At 42.0% G+C, this 23,211-nt stretch overlaps 1 protein-coding gene across 2 annotated transcripts in view; it reads left to right on the forward strand.

The window, feature by feature from the left end:
* Positions 1 to 875: 875 nt before the first annotated feature.
* The window catches only part of LOC126562633 (calcium-binding protein E63-1), a 219,496-nt gene continuing 197,160 nt past the window's right edge, over positions 876 to 23,211 (forward strand). Inside the window, exons 1-3 of one of the 2 annotated variants that reach the window (XM_050219190.1) lie at positions 876 to 912; positions 2,325 to 2,357; positions 2,528 to 2,573. In XM_050219190.1, the coding sequence (XP_050075147.1) occupies positions 877 to 912; positions 2,325 to 2,357; positions 2,528 to 2,573 (115 nt within the window). In that variant the 5' untranslated portion in view covers position 876. Of the gene's footprint in view, positions 913 to 2,324; positions 2,358 to 2,527; positions 2,574 to 14,205; positions 14,654 to 23,211 lie in introns of those variants that run through there. The other variant, XM_050219189.1, reaches the window with a different exon arrangement.

A 23,211-nucleotide genomic window follows, 5' to 3' on the forward strand; every position in this document is an offset into this window, starting at 1 on the left:
GCCCTGTACATAACTTAACTATCCCTTAGAAAGAGGTAAGAGATAAACGTAACAAAAAAACTCACATCTCTTGGTGAAATCTGTTACCCCCCACATGCAACAAGTGACACCAGTAAGTAGCTGCTACTACTACTACTACTACTACAATTCCTTTCACCGATGTCACTCGTAACTGGTGAGAGGAAAACAAAATTCGAAAAAAACCCTCCCAATGTGTGACCTACCTTTTCTTCTCATCACATCAATCGTCACAGACACACACACACAAACGTACGCAACGCTGACAGGCGACACTTCTGCACTGGGCTGCTATTTTTGGGCCGGGCCACAGAAGGACCACAGTATCTTGCTAGTGCCGGCATACCACTTACCGTAACGCTTCGTAACGGTTCCGTGCCGCCGATATCGACCCATTTGCCGCTAGGTTATGAATCTGTTTTCCATCCACCCGGTGTCACGAGGGTTGGAGGGGAAGTGAGCGGTGCGGGTTCGTTGTGCGCGGGAATGCAACCGAATGCACCGCGAAACTTGCCGTGGCGTGGGTTTTTGGGCCCACCCCAAGTGTCATCACAAAACAGTGTCATCTTTCGTGCGGGCTTGATCGGGCGATCGTGTGCCCCTGGGTGGATGCTGCCAGTTTTCTTGTTTCACCTTTTTGTTTTGTTTTGGCCGGTTTCTTAACCATTTTGTGCGGATAATTGGTTTACGATCGTTCGGTGTTTGAAGTGTTTCCGTTCTTCTCCGTCGGGTGACGATTGTCGTGACGAAAAGTCCGTTTTGTGTGGTGTGTTTTGATCGATTTTTTGTTCGCAGGCGTGTTTTTATTAATTAGCGAATCAATTTTTGAACTGGTTTTCGTGGAGGAAACGATCAACCATGAGTGATTTCAGCGAGATAGAAGATGCCGCAAAGGTGAGAAAGCGTGTGTGGTGACTTAAGTACATTCATGGCTGATGCTGTGATTCAACAAAGAATGTACCATTGAGTTTATTTTTATCTACTTATGCACACGCGGTGGAATGTGATTCGACGCTCGGTTTTTTTAGTGCAATACAATTAAGACAGTGTCAAAATTTATTTAAAAATGTCAAGTGTGCAAAATTAAACAAAGAAATTTGACAGGCTGAAATACGCGATAAAAATACATTGTGCCAGCCAGTGGAAACAAAGTACTATAAAAGTCCTACTATTAGTGGGTAGTAGATAAAAACTACCAGAAAAGATGAATCACCAAAGGGCACAATGATCATTTGAAAGTTGAAGTTTCCCCCCCCCCCCCCCCCCAGCGTTCTTTGAATCGCGAAGTTCTTTGCAATTAAATTTGCTCCTACTCCAATGAAGCGAACTTAAACTCGGTCCGAACGAGTCCGTGCTTTGGTCACCAATAGCCAATTATGCTCTGCCGGCAGTTGCCACGTGCCGTAGAACATTCGACGAATGTAGACGGTGGAAAAGACTTTGTAAAAGTTGAAGAAAAATGTTCCCCATCGCTCTTAGTTCCGGTTCATTTTCCGACAGTAGACTTATGTTGCTTTCTCCGTAAAAAAGGGGTTCGATTTGTTATAACATTTCCTTTTGCAGCTGGCAGGAAACCGATTGTCTGTAGTCTGTAATCAATGGCGTATGCACTCGTACGATGCAATTCTGAACTGCTTCAGGTTATAGTATTCGTACATCGTACGTACGTACCTTCGCAGAACAGACATGCGAGTACCAAAATCGAACAGAAGGTTAATTGTATAAGTGCGCTAAGGTCAAGGAAGTCGTAAATAACGCTCCGCGCCTAGTGAACGCATTCACCACTCATCTTTCTTCTTTCACTCTCGGTTACGAGTGTGTGTTGTCCTTTCTATTTGTTTCCTTCCCCAATTGCTGCTGGAAAATGGTGGCCCATTTTGTGGACGATGCAAACCGGAAACAAACCAGAAATAGGCAATGGCCTCGTGAATCATGAGAGCTACCAGGCGTCTCCATCGTAAACTAATTATACCCCTTTGGCACTCTGCTTTTCCTGCAACAGTTCCGGTCAATACATCAGCACCGTTGTCCGTTAAGAATGAAATACGATTCAACTGTTACTCTTGCCCGTTGGTAAGGCGTCAATTTAATGTGCGGAATAGTGCGTACCAGCTAGCTGAACTTGTGCGACACTGTAATAGGAAACACTTTATGCTTGATTGTTGGGAAAGGAAATGTAATTACAGTTTCATACTAAAGTCAACAAGAGTGTGTGGGAACAGTCGAATGTTTTCAAATGCCCTCCTTATCATTTGCTACATTTTAACTCAATGCTCATTTGCTTTTCTCTTTCTACCCTCTTCTAGATGCTGGGAGCTGCACTTATTGGACGGCGTAAAGTAAGTCTGCCTTTATTAACCTTTCGCATGCGATACATCCTCCATCTCAAGGAGTTTGTCGTGCATCACCTTACCGACAACAATGTAGTCGAAAGGTTGATTTAGTTGCCTTGAATGCAACTGCGCTAACCGATCCTTTCCTTTTCTTGCTCCTTCCTTCTCCCCGACAGAGCTCAGTTGCAAAAGGGAAAACTTTCACCGAGGAGGAAATCAAGGGTAAGTACAATGCAAGCGGAAACCGCCACACCGAAGCCGATCGGATCACCAGTTGGATCGATTTCAAATGCGCTCGGTCGGCGTCTCTCGTGCAATCACCAAACGTGTGGCGCATTTCGTGCTAATGGTTTGTCGGTGTCATCGAATCGGCGAGACAATGTTGGGTGTTGTCGCCACCGCCATGCACACAGCACCATCATCATCATCATCATTATCGTCACTGATCATTATAAAACGGCGTGGGGAAAGGTCGGTTTATGTGCTTTTAGTTGTTATTTCTATCATTATACTCAATGTTTTATGCACCACCGTTTCCTGCGACCATAATAACGCTCTAAACGTTCGAATGCTATCGACAGGAGTATTTAATTTCTAGCTGGTACACGTGTCATCTGACGATGGTGTGCGACACGCTGGGAAAAAATGTGTCACAAAACTGTTCGCAAAATCGCTTGAAGGAAAGTCTCTGATAAAGGTTAACAAAGAGGACGTGTTATCGATGGTTTGTGACTAAAGCACTATTGGCCGCAGGTAAAATACAGGTTATTGAAAGGACAATGGCCGGACGTTGAAAAGCGTGTACGTGGTTTTGCTACATGTCGGCACGCCTTGGCATTGTGCGGTCAAGGAGTGTCAGTTGGTCGTAGTAGTTTGGTCAACATTTGGACTGAAGAAGACGATCGCTCGAAGAAGGCGGTCCTGTCAATCAATTGTGTTGTGTTTGGTTGATAGGTTGTTTGTATGAGCATCTCGTTTGCGGTCAAGGTTAGACGAGACGAGACGATGCTCTTGTTATGTTCTAGAATTTTTCAAGAATATCAAATATTATTTTTTTCAACTGGCCTGTCCTTATCAACGACTTTAAATGATGAAAGGTTCACACCTCATTAATACAAAAGAACAAAACTAATTTTCCATAGCTCATTTCCACTAGTTTTGCTTAAGTAGCGCTCTAGTCCTCCCACAATTTTGGCAACAAACCTCCTCGCCACTTAAGCTAGAACTTGCAAACATACAGACAGTAAAGGGCAATCGTTAAATCATCTTACCGAGAACGTTAATCAAGACCTGGTCACGTGATGCCACAGCCAAGTTGCAAATCTCGGCTGCAGCAAAACGCTTGTTAAGATTCTGACAAAACGGATTGCATATTGTCCGGCCAATGTTCCGGATGGTTTGCAGATGTCTACCAATATCCGCCGACGATCTTGTCTTGTCAGTGCGCCATTTTTTTGTTTTTGGCAACCACCGTCACACCGCTGCCCGTCCACGAAATTTATTTGCACATTTTATTACACGGTCAACGGCCCCCGTACGCCAGTGCGACTGATTGCCGTTTCATCGCCGGACGGGAGGCCTGCCTCGAACCGTGCCACGAGTCAAGATGCCTGATTAATTAGCGCACCCGTTTCCCGTTGCACCGGGGGTCGTCTGGTTGGGTGACTGGTAACGATGTGTTTGGTTGATTGCAGCACGGTTTTGTGCATGGGATGAACAGTAATCCAATACCTGGTTCCAATTGAGCCAATTTTGGTGCTCAAGCTCAGCGAAGCAAACGGAGAAGGGATTTTGAACTATTGCGGTTTGCTCTGTTGTGCTGTCGGTTTTGCATAATTGATAATCTTGCCAGGCATCCCAGGCATGACAGTGACAACGCCATTTCTATGTTAATTTCTTTGGTGTGAGGTGTGATGAAATTTACGCTCAAAATTCATTACCTCGAGTTTATGGGCGGATGGGTGAGTTATGGCACTGTTCCGAGAACATCGCCGAACCAAACCGTACAAGATGTGCTGATGTGATACTGGGGGGTTTTTACTATTCGACGCCGATTTTATTCCACCTCGTAAAACTAATGGCACTGTGCTGTGTGATAATTGATTTTAATTACATTACACGATTCCTTCGGTGTCAGCGGATGTGGATCGGTGTAGACTAATGTGTAACACGGTCTTATAATTCGTGCGTTCGTTAACACATCCGTAAAATCCGTACCGAAACAAGTTTCGCTCCCATTCAACAACATCTAGCAATAATTTCTGATGAATATGTTCGATAAGTTCGGCTCACTTATAATCAATATCTCCAACGCACAAACAACCAAACCCCTTTCAAAACACCATCTTCCAATTAGGTGTAGTTCAGTTTGCGGCTAGTTTCTGTACACCCAGATCACCCGAAACATTTACACGAAAGCAACTTCCTATCCATCCTGTTCTGCTTGACGGCAGGGATAGATAAGGTTTTTAATTTATTCATGCGATCCGATGCAAAACTAACGATTTCCGGTCTGCATTAATAATGATGCGGGTAAAACTGTTTTCCGTTGGTGGTTTGGGGCACCGAGGTTCCATTAGTGCCGGGGGTCGATGCACGAAAAATAGTTTCGATTCTTCCAAAAACGTGGCAAAAGAGCTGCTCCATACGAGAAGCTTCATGAACTTTGTCCTTTTCGTACATTTGTTTGTATGGAAAGGTGTAAAAAGGTACAACACTGACATGGGTTCTACATGGGAAAGTGTGGCATATTAGAATGATGTTAACGGTGCTGAATGGATGAATGTCTGAAACATTCTCTTGGACATCGGAGCAAATAGAGCATATGTGGAAAGGAATCACGAAATTGACAAAATTACCGAAAATTCCCGACAATCTTTTGTTATTTGTTTGCTAACGCACCTAGGAGTATTGAAGTTTTTCTGTAGGAATGTTCTGGATGAACTTGAACGATTGGAAGTCTGGAGAAGCGTCATATGGCAGGGCAGTCATACAAATCCCATCCGGATATTTCCCCCGTAGTGAGGACTAACTATCGAATTACGTGGTTCTGGAGAATACATTTCTTGGCTCTTTAATTTTCCTTAGTATCTTAGTCAATATCGCCGAACAACTCTTTGGGACTAGACACTAGTACGGCCGTGTGGAGGACGTACTCCGCTGCTCTATAAATGCTCTATAAATGTTTACCCAAAAAGACAGTTTTCTTATATGAAATTTTTCAATTACGATCAATCACGATCAATCACGAGTATTAATCTACTTCGATACTACAATCATGAAAGCCTGACATGTATGATATTCTTAACTTGATTTTAGCTATAGCACTGAGTGACATACGAGGAGGTGTCTCCTGATGGAAATCATATTTAAGGGTAGTTCCTAAATAATCTTTATTTTGGGGCGGTCTGGTGGTGTAAGCGACAACGGCGCCGGTCTTCAAACGGCAGGACCGGGGTTCAAATCCCATCCGGACCGCCCCCCGTAGTGAGGACTGACTATCCAACTACGTGTTATCGGCAAGTCTAGTAAGCCATTCGATGGCCGGCATGACCTTAGAGGTCGTTAAGCCAAGAAGAAGAAGAGATTCCTGAGGTTTTCTTAGTTAGCTCTATTAATAGAAGAGGTCTTTGCCTGCCATTACTTGTACTAGATCATGGTTGTTTACTTCGCTCAATCTTTTAAAGCATTAACATGCCAGGAAGCTTGTTCAAAGAGGAAATGTTTGTTTTAAAACGATAATTCAAAATTCTAGGACACATTCATGATTGCTCCTATTGCTTTCTTCAATCACATTTTCTGTGTACTTTGCATACTCAAGCACGTACTAGCCTAAAAATGACAGGGTTGGGTCAAAGATCGTCAACTGTTAAGCTGGTAACTTAGCTCACGTACTGACAAGTCGTTTGCAACGTGCTTGGTGAGATGAAGTTGCGAGTTTTCCTCGCAGCAGCAGCAGGACCAGTAACAGCAGCAACAGGCAATTCGTTGGAATGAAACGAGGTTCGCAATGGAAAATTGGAAAACGGCTCCCGTGACTACGGTGAATACGGTGGTCGTAAAACGATAATCGCTGGCGAAAGTCAACGAAGCAGCACGAGAAGGTCAACATGGGCGAACTTCCCAAACAATACGGTTCGATAGTGCTACAAAATTCAATCTAGATATCCGGCCATCCACTTGGATCTGCTGCGGAACAGAACTTTTGCTAACATTCGGAAATACGTTCACCTCCTTACGCGTTTGATTTATGGTGAAACGTGCTGCGAGCTGGTAAGGATTATTCTGAAAGCTCTCCAACGAAACAAACAACAGCAAATAACACATATACATACGCAACCAGCACAAATAGCAATTGTGGGAAGAAAGTTACAACGTTAAACGTTTGCCCTCTTTGGCGACCACCAGCACCACATCTTGTGCAATAGCTACAATTGCTCTTGACCTTTGCGCGTGCTTTGCACCGGGTCCTGGTCTTTGCAAAGTGTCACATCGTTCGCTTACGACCAGAAGTGTCTGCCCTGGGTTCTGCGGGCCTGGAAGGACAGCTTCCAGCGAACGGAGCGTCAAGCAATGGAGTGTACTGTTTCGATAATGTAATCTTGGTTCGGTTGCGCATGTAATGTACATGAGGCTGCAGACGATTGCAAGAGCTCGAGTTCGAAGCAAAACAGGGACAGGCCGCTCAGAAAATGGTTTCGTTTATTGATAGCCATTACGGCAATTCAGTTAGGTTGAGTTTTACGGACGAAAGGCCTCGTTAGTGACATTCGTTTACCACGGGACCAAGGAAAGCTCGCTGGAGAGGTTTTAGTGAAAGGCACAATAGGAAGGATAGTGCAAGAAACTAGTGCGACGTGTGGTAACGAGAACTATGAAGTAGAAGTTCTGGCGTATGATAAGAAAGCTTAAAGTTGGAATATTTAAACGTTTAACTTTTCAAATTGCATTTAGATAGAAACTCGTTTCAATTTATTAATACTAAACCAAGTAAAAATATATTAAACACTTGTTTTTCTATAGTAAAATAACATTAAAATAGAAAAAAGTCTACATGATTTTGATTAAAAGAATAAATGACTAAATAAAACAAGTCTCGTTATTTTTGCATATTTGAAATATTTCAATTACATTTGCTTGTTAGTTGAGTAGATTCCATAGTTCTGTAATAGTGAAATAATATCGTCCTGTCTCGATCGCCAAGTAATGGTAAAAGGAAAATCACCATTTTGTGTAATGGTGAAAAGAGAGCTTGCCGTGTAAAATATCACCATTGGCATTGTGATGTTTACCACACTAGCCCTCGACTGCCTATTCTGTACTGTCCATTCTGAGTGCTGTCCGCGACTGCTGTTGTTCCGCAACTGACTGACTATCTATGACAGGCCGCCTTTCCGTGACTGAGCTCCTTTTTGTGACTGATCTTCAAGAGCGGTAGTTCTTTATTTTATACGAAAGTTATGGAGACAAATCGTGAGAATAATTTGGATGGAAAGGTCCATTAACTAACATGCCTGAGGTTAATTGGTGTGTACTTTTTTGATTGTCCAAATTCTGATTGGTTCTTGTATTTTGATCTACTTGTTAACCAGACCATTATGTGAATGTAGTTCAGTTTGTTGCTTAAGCTTGTTGGCATTGTGCATAATTATTCCCAAAGCTTTCCCATGCGTTCGTGGCGAATTTCTTAAATTTGATGCTCGTGGAAGCTGCATATGATCAGTTCGATTTTGTTTTGTTCTAAGCTCAGAGTCACCTTGATCGTGATCTAATTAATGTTATGGTATGGTAGGATATGCTACAGTTTTTATGCTGATATATCTGATAGTATCTGTATTTCATCACAAATTACTAGTGATTACTAGTCAAAAACGAAAGCAATATTTTTGTTACATCAAACCCACCATAAAATTTACAAATGTCCATCAGCAACCACTACAACACAATGTGGCTTCTTAAAGCTTTCTCCAAAGCTCATTCCAAGGGCTTTTGTTGCCTAGTGACTAGAACTATTGCTTACACTAACACCAGGACAAAGAAATCATACCCCCTATACCACGAGACATTTATCGTGATTTGCTCGAAGCACCCTATTTGTATGGTAACGAAAAACCCCCTACCGATTTTCCGCCTCGGCTAATACCTTCCTCTTTATACCACGAAATAACAAGCATTGCCATCAGCAGGCTTGTCCGTTTGAGACGGATTTTTCTACTCCCTTCGCCATTTATCCTTCGCTCGCCCTCAATTCTTTGGGATGCGCCGCTGGCAAACATTGTTGGCAGGCGTAAAAGGGAACCAAAAATCCTTGCATCCCGGCCGATGAAGAAACGGCAAGAGAATCACTCATCACCAACGATGTGATGAGCCGGGTATGGTGCTTACCAACATTTTCCGGTTCACATTCCACCGTCCCTGTCCGGTGGTGTTCGAGTACCCGCGCGTACCATTTATCAGAGTGATTTATGAGAGTTGATTTGATTTGATATTTATGAGCTGCCGTTGGCCATCGGTCGAGTGATCAGAGCTTGGGATAGGAAACCTAGTGTGAGCTCGCATTTTTTCTTCTTCTTCATATTTCATCATTGTGGTTTTCCATGGTCATATGGCGGGTGTTATTAGCTGGACATTCTTGAAATACGCGGCGATCGTTCCTTCTTTCCGGAATCCATCGAGCGGTATTAAAAGAGGTATTAATCATGTTCGTTTGCGTAGCTTACGGATGCGTTGCTAATGATTGTGTTGAAAGATACTAAAGGAAACATTTATTGTTGCCAACAATGTTGCTGACCCTTTCCGAAGATCCGTCTTCGTTATCGTTTATGTGCTACGATTGATATCCTCACTACGAAGTAGAAATAATGCAACACTAATGATGTTCAAGTGAGTGCGCCAGCATGACGAATGCACAAACTCTATAGTGAACTTCGGTGAAATGGGAGAAAAAAACACTTCTTTGTTCAAGCAGCTGGCTTTGCTTTGGTTTTTCTGTTTAAAAAAAAAAGCATAAACAATAGCAAAATAGAACACGCCACAGGCAGAAAGGGAAGGTTCGTTGGTACCGATCCGGATAAGGATGCCTTCATTTCCGGCACAAATGTTCGTTTTGTTTCAGTGCTATTGAGTATGGAAATTGGCAAACCGAGAGCCATGCTTTGAATTTGTGTTGCTTTATCGTAGCAAAGATCGTTAGCGGACTGCAAGGGTAGCATTAAGCTGATAGACATCACGGTAGCAAAACGAGGAAAAACGCAAAGGAAATGAGAGCATTTATTTTAAGTTTTTTGCTATACTTTTACTGCATTGCATTGCATTGCATTTTGTGTTGAAATCATTTTTTGTTTTTTTTGTTTAATGTTTTCGTGATAAATCTTTCAAAAACAACGGCCAACACCGTATAAAGCTTACAATTTGTGGTTTCTGCTCACTCACTACTAAAAAAACTTAAGAAGAAAATTTGTAACTTACTTACTTAAACTTACTCAAAACTCACTACTATAAAAACTTAAGAAGAAAATTTGTAACTTACTTACTTAAACTTACTCAAAACTCACTACTATAAAAACTTAAGAAGAAAATTTGTACTTGAATATAAAATTTCAATGCAGGATAACTTCAAGCGCACTTTCTGTTGTGATTGAGGCAGAAGCAACGACGGGCTTATCATGGAAGAACCACCGCCAATTTCGTTCTGCAGCATTAATTGCTTAGTTCAACGCTATCAGACACGATATAATTTGAAGACTTTTTACACTAAAAAGAGAAAAAAGTAGATTTACTATTTCGCTATCGATTTTCAAACGACTATAACGACAAGTAAACCTACCTTAACTATCAATCTTTGAAAAATCCTTCAATCTTTCAAAAAGTTATATTTTGCTGCACAAAAAAACTATTTTTATATTTAATCTATTTAGGCCGTGGACAGTTGGTAAATTTAAAAAAATTTACTGATGACATTCGCACAACATGAAAAATATATATTATTGTAAGGGTGATGAATAATCTTTTTTAAAAGATTGGCGTATTTTAGGTATGTTCAATGATCTATTCTGAATCGATTTTCCCAAGATCTTCAAACAAATTTTAGTTGAATGAAAGTTTTTAACAGATCAAATTTTATTTCAAATGAGATTGGATAAAATTTTTATTTTTTGAGATTAAATTAGATAGAATGGTATTTTAAAATTTTATTTTAAGGAATTAGGCTAGACGCGATATTTATTTTTAGATGGTTTTCGATTTCTAGGGCAACTTACAGGGTTTCGATCTATATAGTAAAATCGTTGAATCACCCAGTGGATTTTTTCAAATGGATTGCGTAATATTGCAATTTTTTTATGGAATTTTCCAATCATACAGTGCAATCTTGTATTCTTGTTACGGGAGATTTATTACTTCACTGGGGAAATTTGTAATCTAATGTCTCCTTTTTGTAGATCGTTTGGAAGACCGTTGTGTAATCAGCAAAATCAAAAATATCATTAAATAGAGTAGTTAATATTTTTCAATGCCGTTTGGGCATCAAAAATACTGTTATAGGTTTTATCTTCTATCTTACCGGGCGAACCGGTAGACCGGCGACAGCAGCGCCGGTCTTCAAACGGCAGGGCCGGGGTTCAAATCCCATCCGGACCGTCCGTCCCCCCGTAGTGAGGACTGACTAACCAACTACGTGGTATTGGCAGAGTCTAACAGGTGGGCTAATAATTGTTTGGCCTGCAATAGTAAAAACCTTTTGGTTTGCAATTTTTTTTATTCAACAAACCCCCCCCCCCCCCTCGCTTAAAGGGTGACACCGATGATAACGGTATTTCAATTTTTCTATGCCATTTTTGAAAAAGGATTTTTTTTTTTCGTTTCGTTTCCTCTTCATCTGACGAAAATTTCTTCCCAGCGAGCATCCTTTTGAGATCTGAGAAAAGAAAAAAGTCGCTGGGGGCCAGATCTGGGGAATACGGTGGGTGGGGAAGCAATTCGTAGCCTAATTCGCGATTTTTTGTCATTGTTTTCACGGAGTTGTTGCACGGTGCGTTGTCTTGATGAAACAAAACTTTTTGTTTTCTGCAAATGTGGCCGTTTTTTAGCGATTTCGTCCTTTAAACGCTCCAATAACTTGAATAAGTAGTCGCTGTTAATGGTCTTTCCTTTTTCAAGATAGTCGATGAAGATTATTCCTTGCGAATCCCAAAAAACTGACGCCATAACCTTGCCAACTGATTGTTGCGTTTTTCCTCGCTTTGGAGCAGGTTCATCGCGTTCAGTCCACTCAGATGATTGTCTATTCGACTTGGGAGTGTAGTGATGAAGTCAAATCTCATCCATGGTAACATACCGACGCAAAAACTTGCTAGAATTTCGCTCAAACAGCTCTAAACACTGCTCCGAATCATCAACTCGTTGCTGTTTTTGGTCAAATGTGAGCTCGCACGGCACCCATTTTGCACAGAGCTTTCTCATACCCAAATATTCGTGAACGATATGTCCAACACGTTCCTTGGATATCTTTATTGTGTCCGCTTTCTCGATCAACTTTATGGTTCGGTTGTTTTTGATAATTTTGTGGATTTTCTAAACGTTTTTCTCTGTAACCACTTCTTTTGGGCGTCCATTGTGTTCACCGTCTTCAGTGCTCATTTCACCACGTTTAAATTTAGCATACCAATATTTTGTAGTTGATTTTGCTGGAGCAGAGTCCAAAAACTCCTTATAAAGCCAATTTTTGGATTCAACTGTATTTTTCCCCTTCAAAAAACAATATTTTATCAACACGCGCAATTCCTTCTTGTCCATGTATACTCAAAACACAAAAGTTGCGTCACACAAAATGCTCTAGCTCACTAGGTTATTGTTTCAAGGTTAATACAAGGTTAATTGTTAATACTAACAAAAAAAAATGGATTTGAATTTACAAGCGCCCTATATGTGTCAAGCCAGACAATCATCAGCCGACCTGTTAGAAAGCCATTTCGATGGCCGGCATTACCTTAGAGTCTCGTTAAGCCAAGAAGAAGAAGAAGAAGAAGAAGAATTTCTAACCTATCCGATTCACTGAACGTCTAAACTGTAACTCTTCACTAAAATGAAACTGAAATCTCTTCCCTGATCGATCCCTATTTATTTGTATGGAGTGTTTTGGGAGCGTCACTTTTTAGGGCCGCGGGCGTTGATGTCTGGTTGCTGCATCGTCCTGTGCGCGTTGCAATTCCCACGGTGCTGCAGGTTCTGGCATGCGTGCGCTTGGTCGGTGTCGCCTTTTGTCTGCCCATGGCCAATGCGCTTGCAAATATTGCTGATGTCGTCTGGATGGTGTTGTGTTCCAACTATTTGTTTGTTTCAGCAGACTGTATCATTTATATTTGAATGAGGTAAACGCTAAAATTAATTGAAAAAGTTTAATTAAGTTCCAATCGATTTTTTCGATTTGAAACATTCCTCTAAGTGACTCTACAATTCCGTTAAATGGGTCGAATGGGTAGTAAGGCTTGTAGCTCAAAAAGCGTCTTAAACTTAAACCCAATTCCTGTTCCCAAAAAATCTCTTTTTCAATCGAAGTGAAATAATACTTTAGAGCACAAAAAATGTGCGACAAAAGAAATATCAAACCATTTAGGAATGGTGGCATTTAGTGTTTTTTCCACTAAATTTTAATAACACCTTCATAAGGTGTACACATTTACATACACTAACCTTTCGCCGGACCGAACACCATCGAAGCGTCAATAGTTGAGCCAAGTTCAAATGTCAAAGGTTAGCCTGTAAAGCGAGGTAACGTTCATCAAACGACTGCATGGCATGCTCATAAAATCGATACACTCTTTCACGCTACCGCACGATACAAACGATCCAGATCAACAGCAGCAGGTGTATTTGTGTACGTATCAGTGTGTATCATGGCGTGGTAAAATAATAATTATTAATCAATTTTTAAACTTGAAGCTGAAACCCGGCTCCCAAGCATTAATGTGTGTAAAATGCATCTTCACTACTATCGCTTTCCCCTATCATCAACCACTCTTTACCGCTTTACTGTGCTTTTCCTCACTTCCGGTTCCTGTTTGCTTATTCTTTCCCTTCTGCAGGTTAGTTTTGCAAAGTGCGTGACGCTTTGTGTGGGTGTGTGCGTGTGGGGGTGAATGATAAAAGCGTTCCCATAAGGTCATATGCTTTTGAAAACTCTCCTTCTCTGCCCAAGCATCGATCGCTCAAGAAGATAGTTCGTTGTAGTTAGTATTTTCGGGACACAAGAAAAAAAGCCTTGCTTGCTTACAAAGTGACCCAACAGCCCGCTATTGCTTATCATCTCTATCGCTATCGGTGTGTTGTCTTGTCAACCATTTGCAACGTCCGGAGACTAACAGAGTGATAAGATGGATCGCAGATGAGCTGTGTGAGCGGTTATGATAGCGAAAAATAAGGTGAAGTCATAAAGTGCTACTAGCCGTCCGCGGGAAGATAGTTTGTCGTCTTGTATCTACACATTGTCATACCGTTGTTTGCCCACCACCACCAACCACAAAGTGTCCGTTGCGAGATTTCGTCCGGTGGCATGCGATAGCGCACTCTGGAGGGTGATTTCACGGTCCCCATGGGTGATGCTGGCTCTAACGTCGACTGAAGGCCGCCAACACTGTCACGGTATCAACATCAAGCTACCGCCAAGTTCTGCTTTTCATTTTGCTTCGTGGCTCGGCTCGTCGTACTCCGGTCGTACAGCGAAATCATATTAATCAACAAGATAAGGAAACCCCTGACAAAGATCTTAGCGGGGAACGTCGGGCGTTTCGAGTGCCTTGACTTCTCGAGCCCACCGCACCGCACACCCCGCAGGTCGTAAAAGTGGGACAGGCGAGATATGAGTAGTGGCTCGCCAACGATGGGCGCAGAGGGAAAAATGGCATGTGCGAGCAGGGCGAAGGTCGCTGACAGCCACTCAGTGCAGCTGTTGGGAACGATAGAGACGTCGCCATCGTCATCGTTACCGTCGTCGTTACCTGCTGAAGTCAACTTCAGCAGCAAGGAGCACACAGTGGACAGTAATTTCCTGACACCGCGCGCGGCACGTGAAGGAACACCGCCACGGGCGGATGCGCAAATCGAAATAGGTTTACCGCCGCGAGCATCCGGATGTGCAAGTGGATGTGATAGTGGATGTGCAAGTACCGACCGTACCGGGAGCGAACCCAGCATCGCCCAAGCACAACCGACAGCAGAGGACGCCCAGCCCAAAAAGAAGGTCATCCGGCGCATCGTAAAGGTCCGGCGCGTCGTCAAGAAGATGAAAAAGAAGGATGAAAAATTCTGTGAGTGATCATTTTTCTCGAATCACACCACCCTCCCGCCCTCCCCAAACCTCTTTCTCCTCCTTCGATTTATTTTGTGTGGTACTCTTGTACGACCATTGTCGCAACATGACGCCGACAGCATCGCCCAGGACCAGGACGGACAGCTCTCGATAGTGGTGTTGGTACTTTATCACTCGAAAACTTCGAACGACCCATGGACGAGCAACAACAAAAAAAAAAAAAGGCGTCCAACAAAAAGAGTGCCGAACTGACATCCTCTCGCACCAAGACCATGACCTTCGACCGGAAGTCACCCTTAACGAGACGCGACGCGCTCCACCGAAACCGAAACGCTTCATCAACTTTGACAGTCTGTGAAGTTTTGCTAGTGACAAGTTCTCAACCTTCCCGCTGCCCGCATCTGCCCAGGAGCAAAACGAACGAAAATGTCGAACGTTCAAATGTTTTGCAAACGAGTGCAAGAAAACAGGTGACATACCATCCGTCCCATCGCCCGCCGGCTATCGGCTGAGGGCGCTATAAAGATGATGCTTTTCATCAGCAAACAATGTCGCGGTCTGTGATAAGATAGCATGCAATAGACCGTCGAAAAACGACACAAGGCTGGACTTCGTACCATTGGAGAGGTTTTACGTTTTGGTTTAGTTTTAGTGCTTGTGTGTGTGTGCGTGTGTGTGCACGCGCATTGGGATACTCTGAAACACTGGCACCCGACATCCGACCGACCGATAAGCGACTTGATCGGTATTGATAATCGACAATCAATTGTGTGTTTTCATTCCATCGCCGACCACTTCATTAGCCACGCTAATCAATTAACGGTGAGCCGTATCGGATCCGACCTTATCGCTGCGGTTTCGATTTAGTCATGCTATGGACCTGTAAATAGCTGTTTTTTCGTTTGGCAATTCCATTTCGGAAGTTTTGGAAGTCAGTGGTAAACGCGTTCAAGAATTATTTTAAGAAAATGGTTTCATTGTTTTGAGCTATAAATGAAATTTAATGTTTGTATGCATTTATATTTCCTTCAACTCTTAAAACAGACGTGGAACAGTGATCTTATGTTTGGAAATAGTTTTTGTTAAATCTTCGGACAGATAAACTTCTTCAAACTGCCTCTTTTTAGAAACATTTTCTTCTTGCTTTACCAATGTTGCTCTGAAGTCTAGTGCGCTTATTAAATATTTTGGACTTCAAGGCCCAATTTTTATTTTATTTTACACACAAGCAAGCTGCAGCATTCGATTTTAGAAATTGCAAGGGTTTTATTGGAATTGAATTGTGGAAAACTAGAGTGAAATCATTTTTTAAAAGGCAAACTCTAGAAGCTGCACAACGATTCATCAATTATGCAGTAGATTGAGTCAGCTGGATTAACTAAGCTATGATAGATTGATCATGACCTGAAAATTACATTGAACGGCTCAGCCCACAAGAGTGTTTTTAATTGCCAAGCACATTAAATGTTACTGAAGACATTGAGAGCGAAATATTTGCGCTTCTTCCAAAACTGTGAATGATGTAAGGAATTTCTCATCCATCATCATACGTAAGATAGAACAAGTGGAAGGAACAATATCAAAGGGCACATCAGTAACGACTGAGTGAAAAACAAATAAGTGAATATTTCTGATTTATTAGATTCAGCACACAAGAAAACTGTTTTCAAATTATTTTACTACTTCGGGTATATGAAATCTGTGAAGTGAAAAACGGTAGAAAAATGAAGAGAAAGAAATGTGTTTCAGTGCGTGCCGCCTCACTGTTTTCTAGCATTATTCCCACTCAATGTGCGCAAGATTTCTCTGCTCGTAATATTTAAATTGGTTGCCAATGACGGGATGTGGCTTGGGTAAATAATATTTGAACACTACTTTGGATTTACATGGAGGACACGCACTAAAAACTGCAAGAAAACGTTAAATATAAGGCGAAAATCAGCTTTTCTGTGTCCTTGTAATAAGTGTCCTCAAAAAATTAATTCTTTGTAAAATTCTGTCTGGAAAATTGCTGTGCTTTTGTAGTAAACGTCCTCAAAAAACTTATGGTTTGGAAAATTTTTGTACGTGCTTCTCAGCCAAATTCCAATTGCTGAAGATTTAAGCGTCGCGATTCTAGCTATCGTAATTTCAGACCTTTTGAAAATTTGTTATTGCTTGTTTAGTTCTTAACCAAAATTAATGTCTCATTTCTTGCCTGAGATAGAATCAAATGATTGCTATGAAAAATGAAGAGAACTCTTTAAATTTTTTTTATTGAAAACTGTCTTTAGGATCTCTGCAAAATATGTTGTTTGTATGATATTTTTTGATTATGAAAAAATAATCGATGGCTTGTTGGCGTTCGTGTTATTCTAATCCTAATGAAATGAGCTTGAAACTCCTCTCCAGACAAATAATTCAGTCTCACCCCCAAACAGACAGACGTGAGATTGGTTCTTAATTGTACACAATCTACAAAATTGACACTCATTGCAAGTGCGTGACCCCGCTGTAATTGAGTAAATTTTGTCAAAATCACAACGTTATTAGGAAAAGCATTTCGTTCATTTGAGCTTTCCTTTGCGTGGGAATTGGTGAAGAAATTATATCGCCCAAAGGCTTCTGGAAGTCATCAACCCTGTACTTCGTGTAGGAAAGCGAGCCACAAGGTATGAAACCTTTCCCGTTCACCATAGGAAACAATAAGCACGTTAAACTTAGCTTGCAAACCACTACCTTCTCAGTATTGTATAGGAAAGTAAAAACCAAAACAAAACAAAAAACTGTTCCAAAACGTGATAAAAGCTTGACACGCTCGAGGTGAGAAGGCAAACTTTGTTTCGGACCTGCCCCAGGGGGAGGAATTATTTCCTAATCGCACGCAGCCGAATTATCATGCCTTTGCTAATGCCTTTCGCACACCCACCAGTTTACCGCCGTGTGCTCCCTTGGCCAGACGGCAGTAAAGGCTAATTTCTGTGATTTCTCCGAAATACTGATTTAATAATTCATACACCGAAAAACCCCTGCCGGTCCCATTAACAGGGGAAAACGGTAGATGTATTTGGGTAGCGCTTTTTGTCTCCGTCACGACCCGCTGTGGTCGCGGTCCTTCTTTTTGGCTCTTTGCGCACTGCTTTTGGTGCCAATACCGCCGGTCCAGTGGAGTCCAGTAATGCACGGCTCTATCGACATCCCATCGACGACCGGGTGAAGCAGCAACCACGGGTCACGAAACTGAACCGGAAAGCCGGAAAATTTGTGTCCTCCCATCGGTCGCGCAACATTCCGAGCGGCATGCCCGGGTGAGTGAATCTATGTGTGTGTGTGTGTTTGAACGGTAGAACACCGGAGTTGGTTTGATGTCAACGATGTAAAGCTATGGCCGCCAGGGTGGACACACGTACACACAAAACTTATTCACCGTTCGCCGGACACCGAAAACAAGCCGAAGCGGGGGCTAGCCGTAGAGCGTGTCAGCACTTTGCACTGTTTGTTGAGCTTTGGTCGCTATGAATAATTTATGAAGCGGCCGCACCGGTAACCAAACATGGCGACGCAGATCATTACGACGAGGTGTGGTGTAAATGGGGTTCCATGAATGCCGCACCATGAGGGCCGGTTGAGTAGTGATTGCAGTGTGCCCCAACCCCGGGGAAGTTCGTCAATCCTTCCCGTTTGTTGTTTTGTTTTTATTGCGTCCCTACCGAACACCACTCCAAACACTTTGTGTTTTTGTGTTGCTTTTGCTTTCGGGAGCCGTAAATTCCGTTGCACACATCCGGACCGCCTGGGACCGGACTGATGCGATGGAGTCACGAAGGATCACCGGCAATCACAGTAACAATAATGATAATCGGCGTAATCATTTATTACCATCACCAAGTGTACGATAACGGTAACGCTCGGGAAGCTTTGGGTGGATTACTTTTGATGGAGGCTCGGTATTGTTTGTGTGTATTTTATTGTTTCAGGCGAGTAAATTAAAACAAGCTTCATTCAGATGAGTAACAGGGAAGGTACTGTGCTGGAGGGTGCGTTATTATTTTAAACTTTAAAACACGACTGAAAAAAGATGTGTTTGAAAAGCTTCCATTTTGTTATACCATGATGGTGATGCTATTTCATATTATTGGCGCTATCCGAGTAGTAGTTAAAGTTGATGGTCTTGATAAAATGTAACTCTCAATCTATTATTTATGCTCATTCTTCTTTGATCTGCTTTACCGTGAACAATGCAACAAAATTCTGAAATAATCGTTGAGGGCGCTTCTCCTTTACATTGCATTCTTTCACATTTTTGCAGAGCACTTTTAGATCAAAAGCACTTGAAAGACTTTAATGGTGCTACGGGTCAATGGCGAGCAATATTGGGAGTCGTGTTACGCAATTTTGCGACAGAAGTGATGGACGAACAAGACACGAGCAACAATTGATTCTAGTATGACCTTGCAATACGCCGTTCTGACCATCCAACAAGGGATGCCATTGCATGCCATTTTGCCAAATCGATTAATTCCTCGAGAAATTTGCTTTATATACTTGTTTGTTAGTTTTCACTTTTAATGTTACTTAATACTGTAGAATTTTTATTCATTTATTTTTTAAAATTATCATTTAGTAATATTATAAGTAGCACTAAAGCTAAGAAATTCCAACAATTTACTGACATTCAACAACAAAAAGAGCCAACAAAGACACAAAGGACGCAGTAATGATGGCATTTATCTTAATGGAACGTAATATATCATTTCAAGGACTCAAATTGGACTCAATCGTTTTCATGCTGCAGACAGCTCCAATAATTCAATAACTTCTTTAGGTTTTCAATAACGAGATCGTTTGTTTGTTGGAGCCAATAGCTCCTTTATTCATTCATTTTCTTTATGGGAACTCTGGCGATCATGAGGACTGGCTATCCAACTACACGGTATCGGCAAGTTTACTAAGCCATTCGATGGCCAGCGTGACCTTAGAGGTCGTTAAGCCAAGAAGAATTTAGGAACTCACATGTTTGTTTGATTAAAGATTTGTTATGATTATAAACTAATTTGGCGTGTTTTTAATCATGGATGACTAAATTACGATGGCTATCAGATTTTGAAGACTTGCAAGTGTCAAAACAAACCCAGTATCAGGATTGTTTGATAAGTTTAGCTTATGTTTCATTGCTCACGAAATATAATTAAACAATTAAAATAGTAACACTACTCGGTACGAGTTTTTAATATGTATTTTGCTGCATGTAAATCTCACCATACCTTTGAGTGAGTAATTTTATTTGGTCCGTGACGCGTTAAAAAGATTTAAATGTCAAAACAGTTTTGAACTGAATTTTTTTCAAGATTTAAATCACTCATTCAGTTTTATTTTAGTTTCACTGTAGCAGCCTAAACAATAAAACAAGCTTTGAGTAAATACATTACATAATGCTCGTTTTAACTGAAAGACAAAAATATGCAACTAACTTTCATTTGACTTCATATTTTGCTAAATGAATGGTAACATTCGTCTACCAAGTCTACCCATTTTACTTTCGTTCCTTTTACCCAAAGAAGCAATATAAACTTTCATAATAAATTACAACTTAATGCTCTTTCAATAAATCACCATCCTTATGGTGTTATTGCTGGAAATGGAAATGTACAGCAAACGACAAGCGACTTCACTCTCAAACACTTACCAATGCACAAAACTAACCCTACACATAATACGGTACGCAATTAGCATCAATTCCCCCTGACCCTCGTGCGTAGCGCTCATAATACAAACGAAAACGTGTCCCGACAGGACGGCAAAAAGAAAAGCCTGAGATTTTCCCAGCCGCCCGACCGGTACACAAACTGGTGCTGAAGGAGAGTGCGACTACACACGGTTTCACACGATTGCTCGATCAATCATCGGTCAGCGGTGCGTGAGCTGGACACGAATCGTGCGAGCAGTAAACGATTGCCCATTTGTTTATTGTTACATTGTGGTACGCTGGATGAATTTATTTTATCGCTTTCCCGACTGGTTCGGGCGGTGTTAGAGTAAAAACCGTGTGTCGTGCTTGTGTGGCAAGCTCGAAAAGGCTTATGATTTATAATTGATTTTTAGTTTGCATTTGTTTATGCTTTTTTGAAATAAGCTAAGCTAGATTAGGAGATGAAAAGGAGAGGTTTTTTTTTTCTTGCTAGCAAATGCGTGATGTAACGTCGAAAAACATACAAAGCTGTACGCAACGTTTTTCGGTGGTACCCTTTGGAGCAAAGTTCCATTTAAAATCTTCAGCTGTCTGACGGGTGCGAACGCAACACTGTGTTCATTTCGCAAACAGAGAAACTCAGTGTGACACATTTTAATGCCATCATACTGTACGGGGTTTTCACGTACGATTTTACGAGCTTTTTGGTAATCAAAATTCCATTTGGAATGTTTGGACACGCTCGTACACCTCGAAGAGCGCGCCAACGTGCGCAACAAATGATGCTTCAACCTGGTGAATGTAAAATAAGATTTAAAAAACCCATCTGTCCGTCTCAAGCCACACGTTTCCTTTTGTGTGTGTCGCTTTCTTCTTCAAGCAATGGAATCGTTCCACTCTAGTGGTTCGTTAGAATCCCTATCGTTGTTTTTATTTCGCCCTTTCCATTGACCGATTGTCGGTGCAAACAGTATTAAGTCGAACGCACACAGCTGTTGACAATAATTTTTGCCACAAACCGTTCGGTGCGATGATCTACGGGCAAATTGGACTGCTTTCTAGATGAAGCACATACACGCACACACGCAGAGTGTTTTACGTTTGAAAGAGAAACACACCCAGCTGAGGAGGTACGAAACAACGGCGATGGGGACCGTGTTTTTAGAGCTGATCTTTCACCGATGTGTCTTCTGGTTTGGCTTCAAGCCAGACCATCCGGCGTTTGTGTATGTGTGTGTGTGTGTGTGTGTGTGTGTGTGTGTAGGGCGTTATTCCCTCGATGATGGTTCTTCGTAGAAAACCAGTGTTGGCGTACAGGTTAAGCAAGAGTGAAAAGAAAACCAAAAGTACACTCGAAAGTACACACGCTGGTCGGTACAAGCGGGCAGAACAACGTCCGTGGTGACTTTTGAACGAGTAACAAATATGTTACGATTGGAAAACGAAATATAGATTGCTAAACCGTGCACAGCAAACGGAAGTGCCGTGAAGCGTGTAATGTAATGTCGCTGGATCAGATTATGAATTTTCTGTGCGCCGATTGAAAACGTGACGATGGAGACGCCCAGTACTTCGTGCGGATGTGCAGATGTTACGTAAGGCTGCATTGCTCCGTATGCAGGCGGACATTACGTAAAACAGGAAACAATGCACAAAAACCTCTAGCCTTCATGCTTTCAATTGACTGACCATTGCTTCGAAAGATAAAGAGGCGACAACAAAATGCTTATCATTAAGACGCCAGCAAGAAGCTTATCGTTACAGGCTTCATTGGGGTTTAAATTTAAAACACAGCAATGCACTTACACCGCATGAAAGGGGATTCATTTAACTTTGCTGACACACTACCGTTTAAAATGTTTTTCATCACTTGACCCATCTCAAACAACAGTACTGATTGGCTTTCTCTGCTTTCATTCTTCCCGTTTTCCTCTAGGTAAGTAACGATCGCTGTCAGTTGGTCGGATAAGGTCGGACTGCCATTGTGATAACGGCGTAAGTAACGATTAACGGATAATTTCTGTAAATGATACATTGTTTGCCATTTCTCCTAATTGATTGCAAAAGGTACCCTGTTGAAATATCGCCTTTTGTACCGGCGGTTGATGGGTTGATGGGGAAAAGCTCAATTCAAAATATCTAAAACCGTACTGCTGGAAAGGTTTCGAAACTTGTCCTCTACGCTTTTGGTCCATCTTTTCCCCCTACCCGCAGAGAAAAACGCTCATTTCGGTCCTGGTTTTCGTTACCCATTTATAGGGGGATTAGCAACGAATCGTAGCTTCTCCATCTTTTACCAGACAATGGAAAATAGCCCAACACCAGCCAGACGGTTGCTATTTTGCCCGGCCACTTGCTCGTACACGCTATTCCTGGTGCGTGGTGTACGCTGTATAGTATCCGTTCGATACTGGCGACCTTTCTCGGAAAATGTGTGTGCCGGAAAATAATGCGCTGCTCACCGACAGGCGTGAGTGAGCGTGAAAAGCCCAACCGTTGTCAACCTTTTGTGTTGCTAGGGATGCCTGATACCAATGTCTGCACCCCTTTCAAACGGGGGTTGGATCATTTCCCACGGGGTAAAAAGCTTCCCTTTAAGTGTTTTCAAGCTTTTCCCCTCCTTTGGCTATAGCTTTCCACCTTCCACAATCCCATAATCGCAATCCGATTTTGATATTTCTTCCTCTCACGCGGTGCGGTGAAGTTGTACTATTTGCCACTCTCCGTTCGTGTGTGTGTGTGTGTGTGTGTGTGTGTGTGTGTGTGTGTGTGTGTGTGTGTGTGTATTTCAGTTTCTTTGTTCTGCCCTGATGTTTCATGCTGTGTTTTTGTCTGATCCATTTCATCCCGATCCTTTTTTCCCCACCCTAGCTCGCTTTCTTACTACA

Source organism: Anopheles maculipalpis, chromosome 3RL, assembly GCF_943734695.1.
Source record: "Anopheles maculipalpis chromosome 3RL, idAnoMacuDA_375_x, whole genome shotgun sequence".
Lineage (NCBI taxonomy): Eukaryota > Metazoa > Arthropoda > Insecta > Diptera > Culicidae > Anopheles > Anopheles maculipalpis.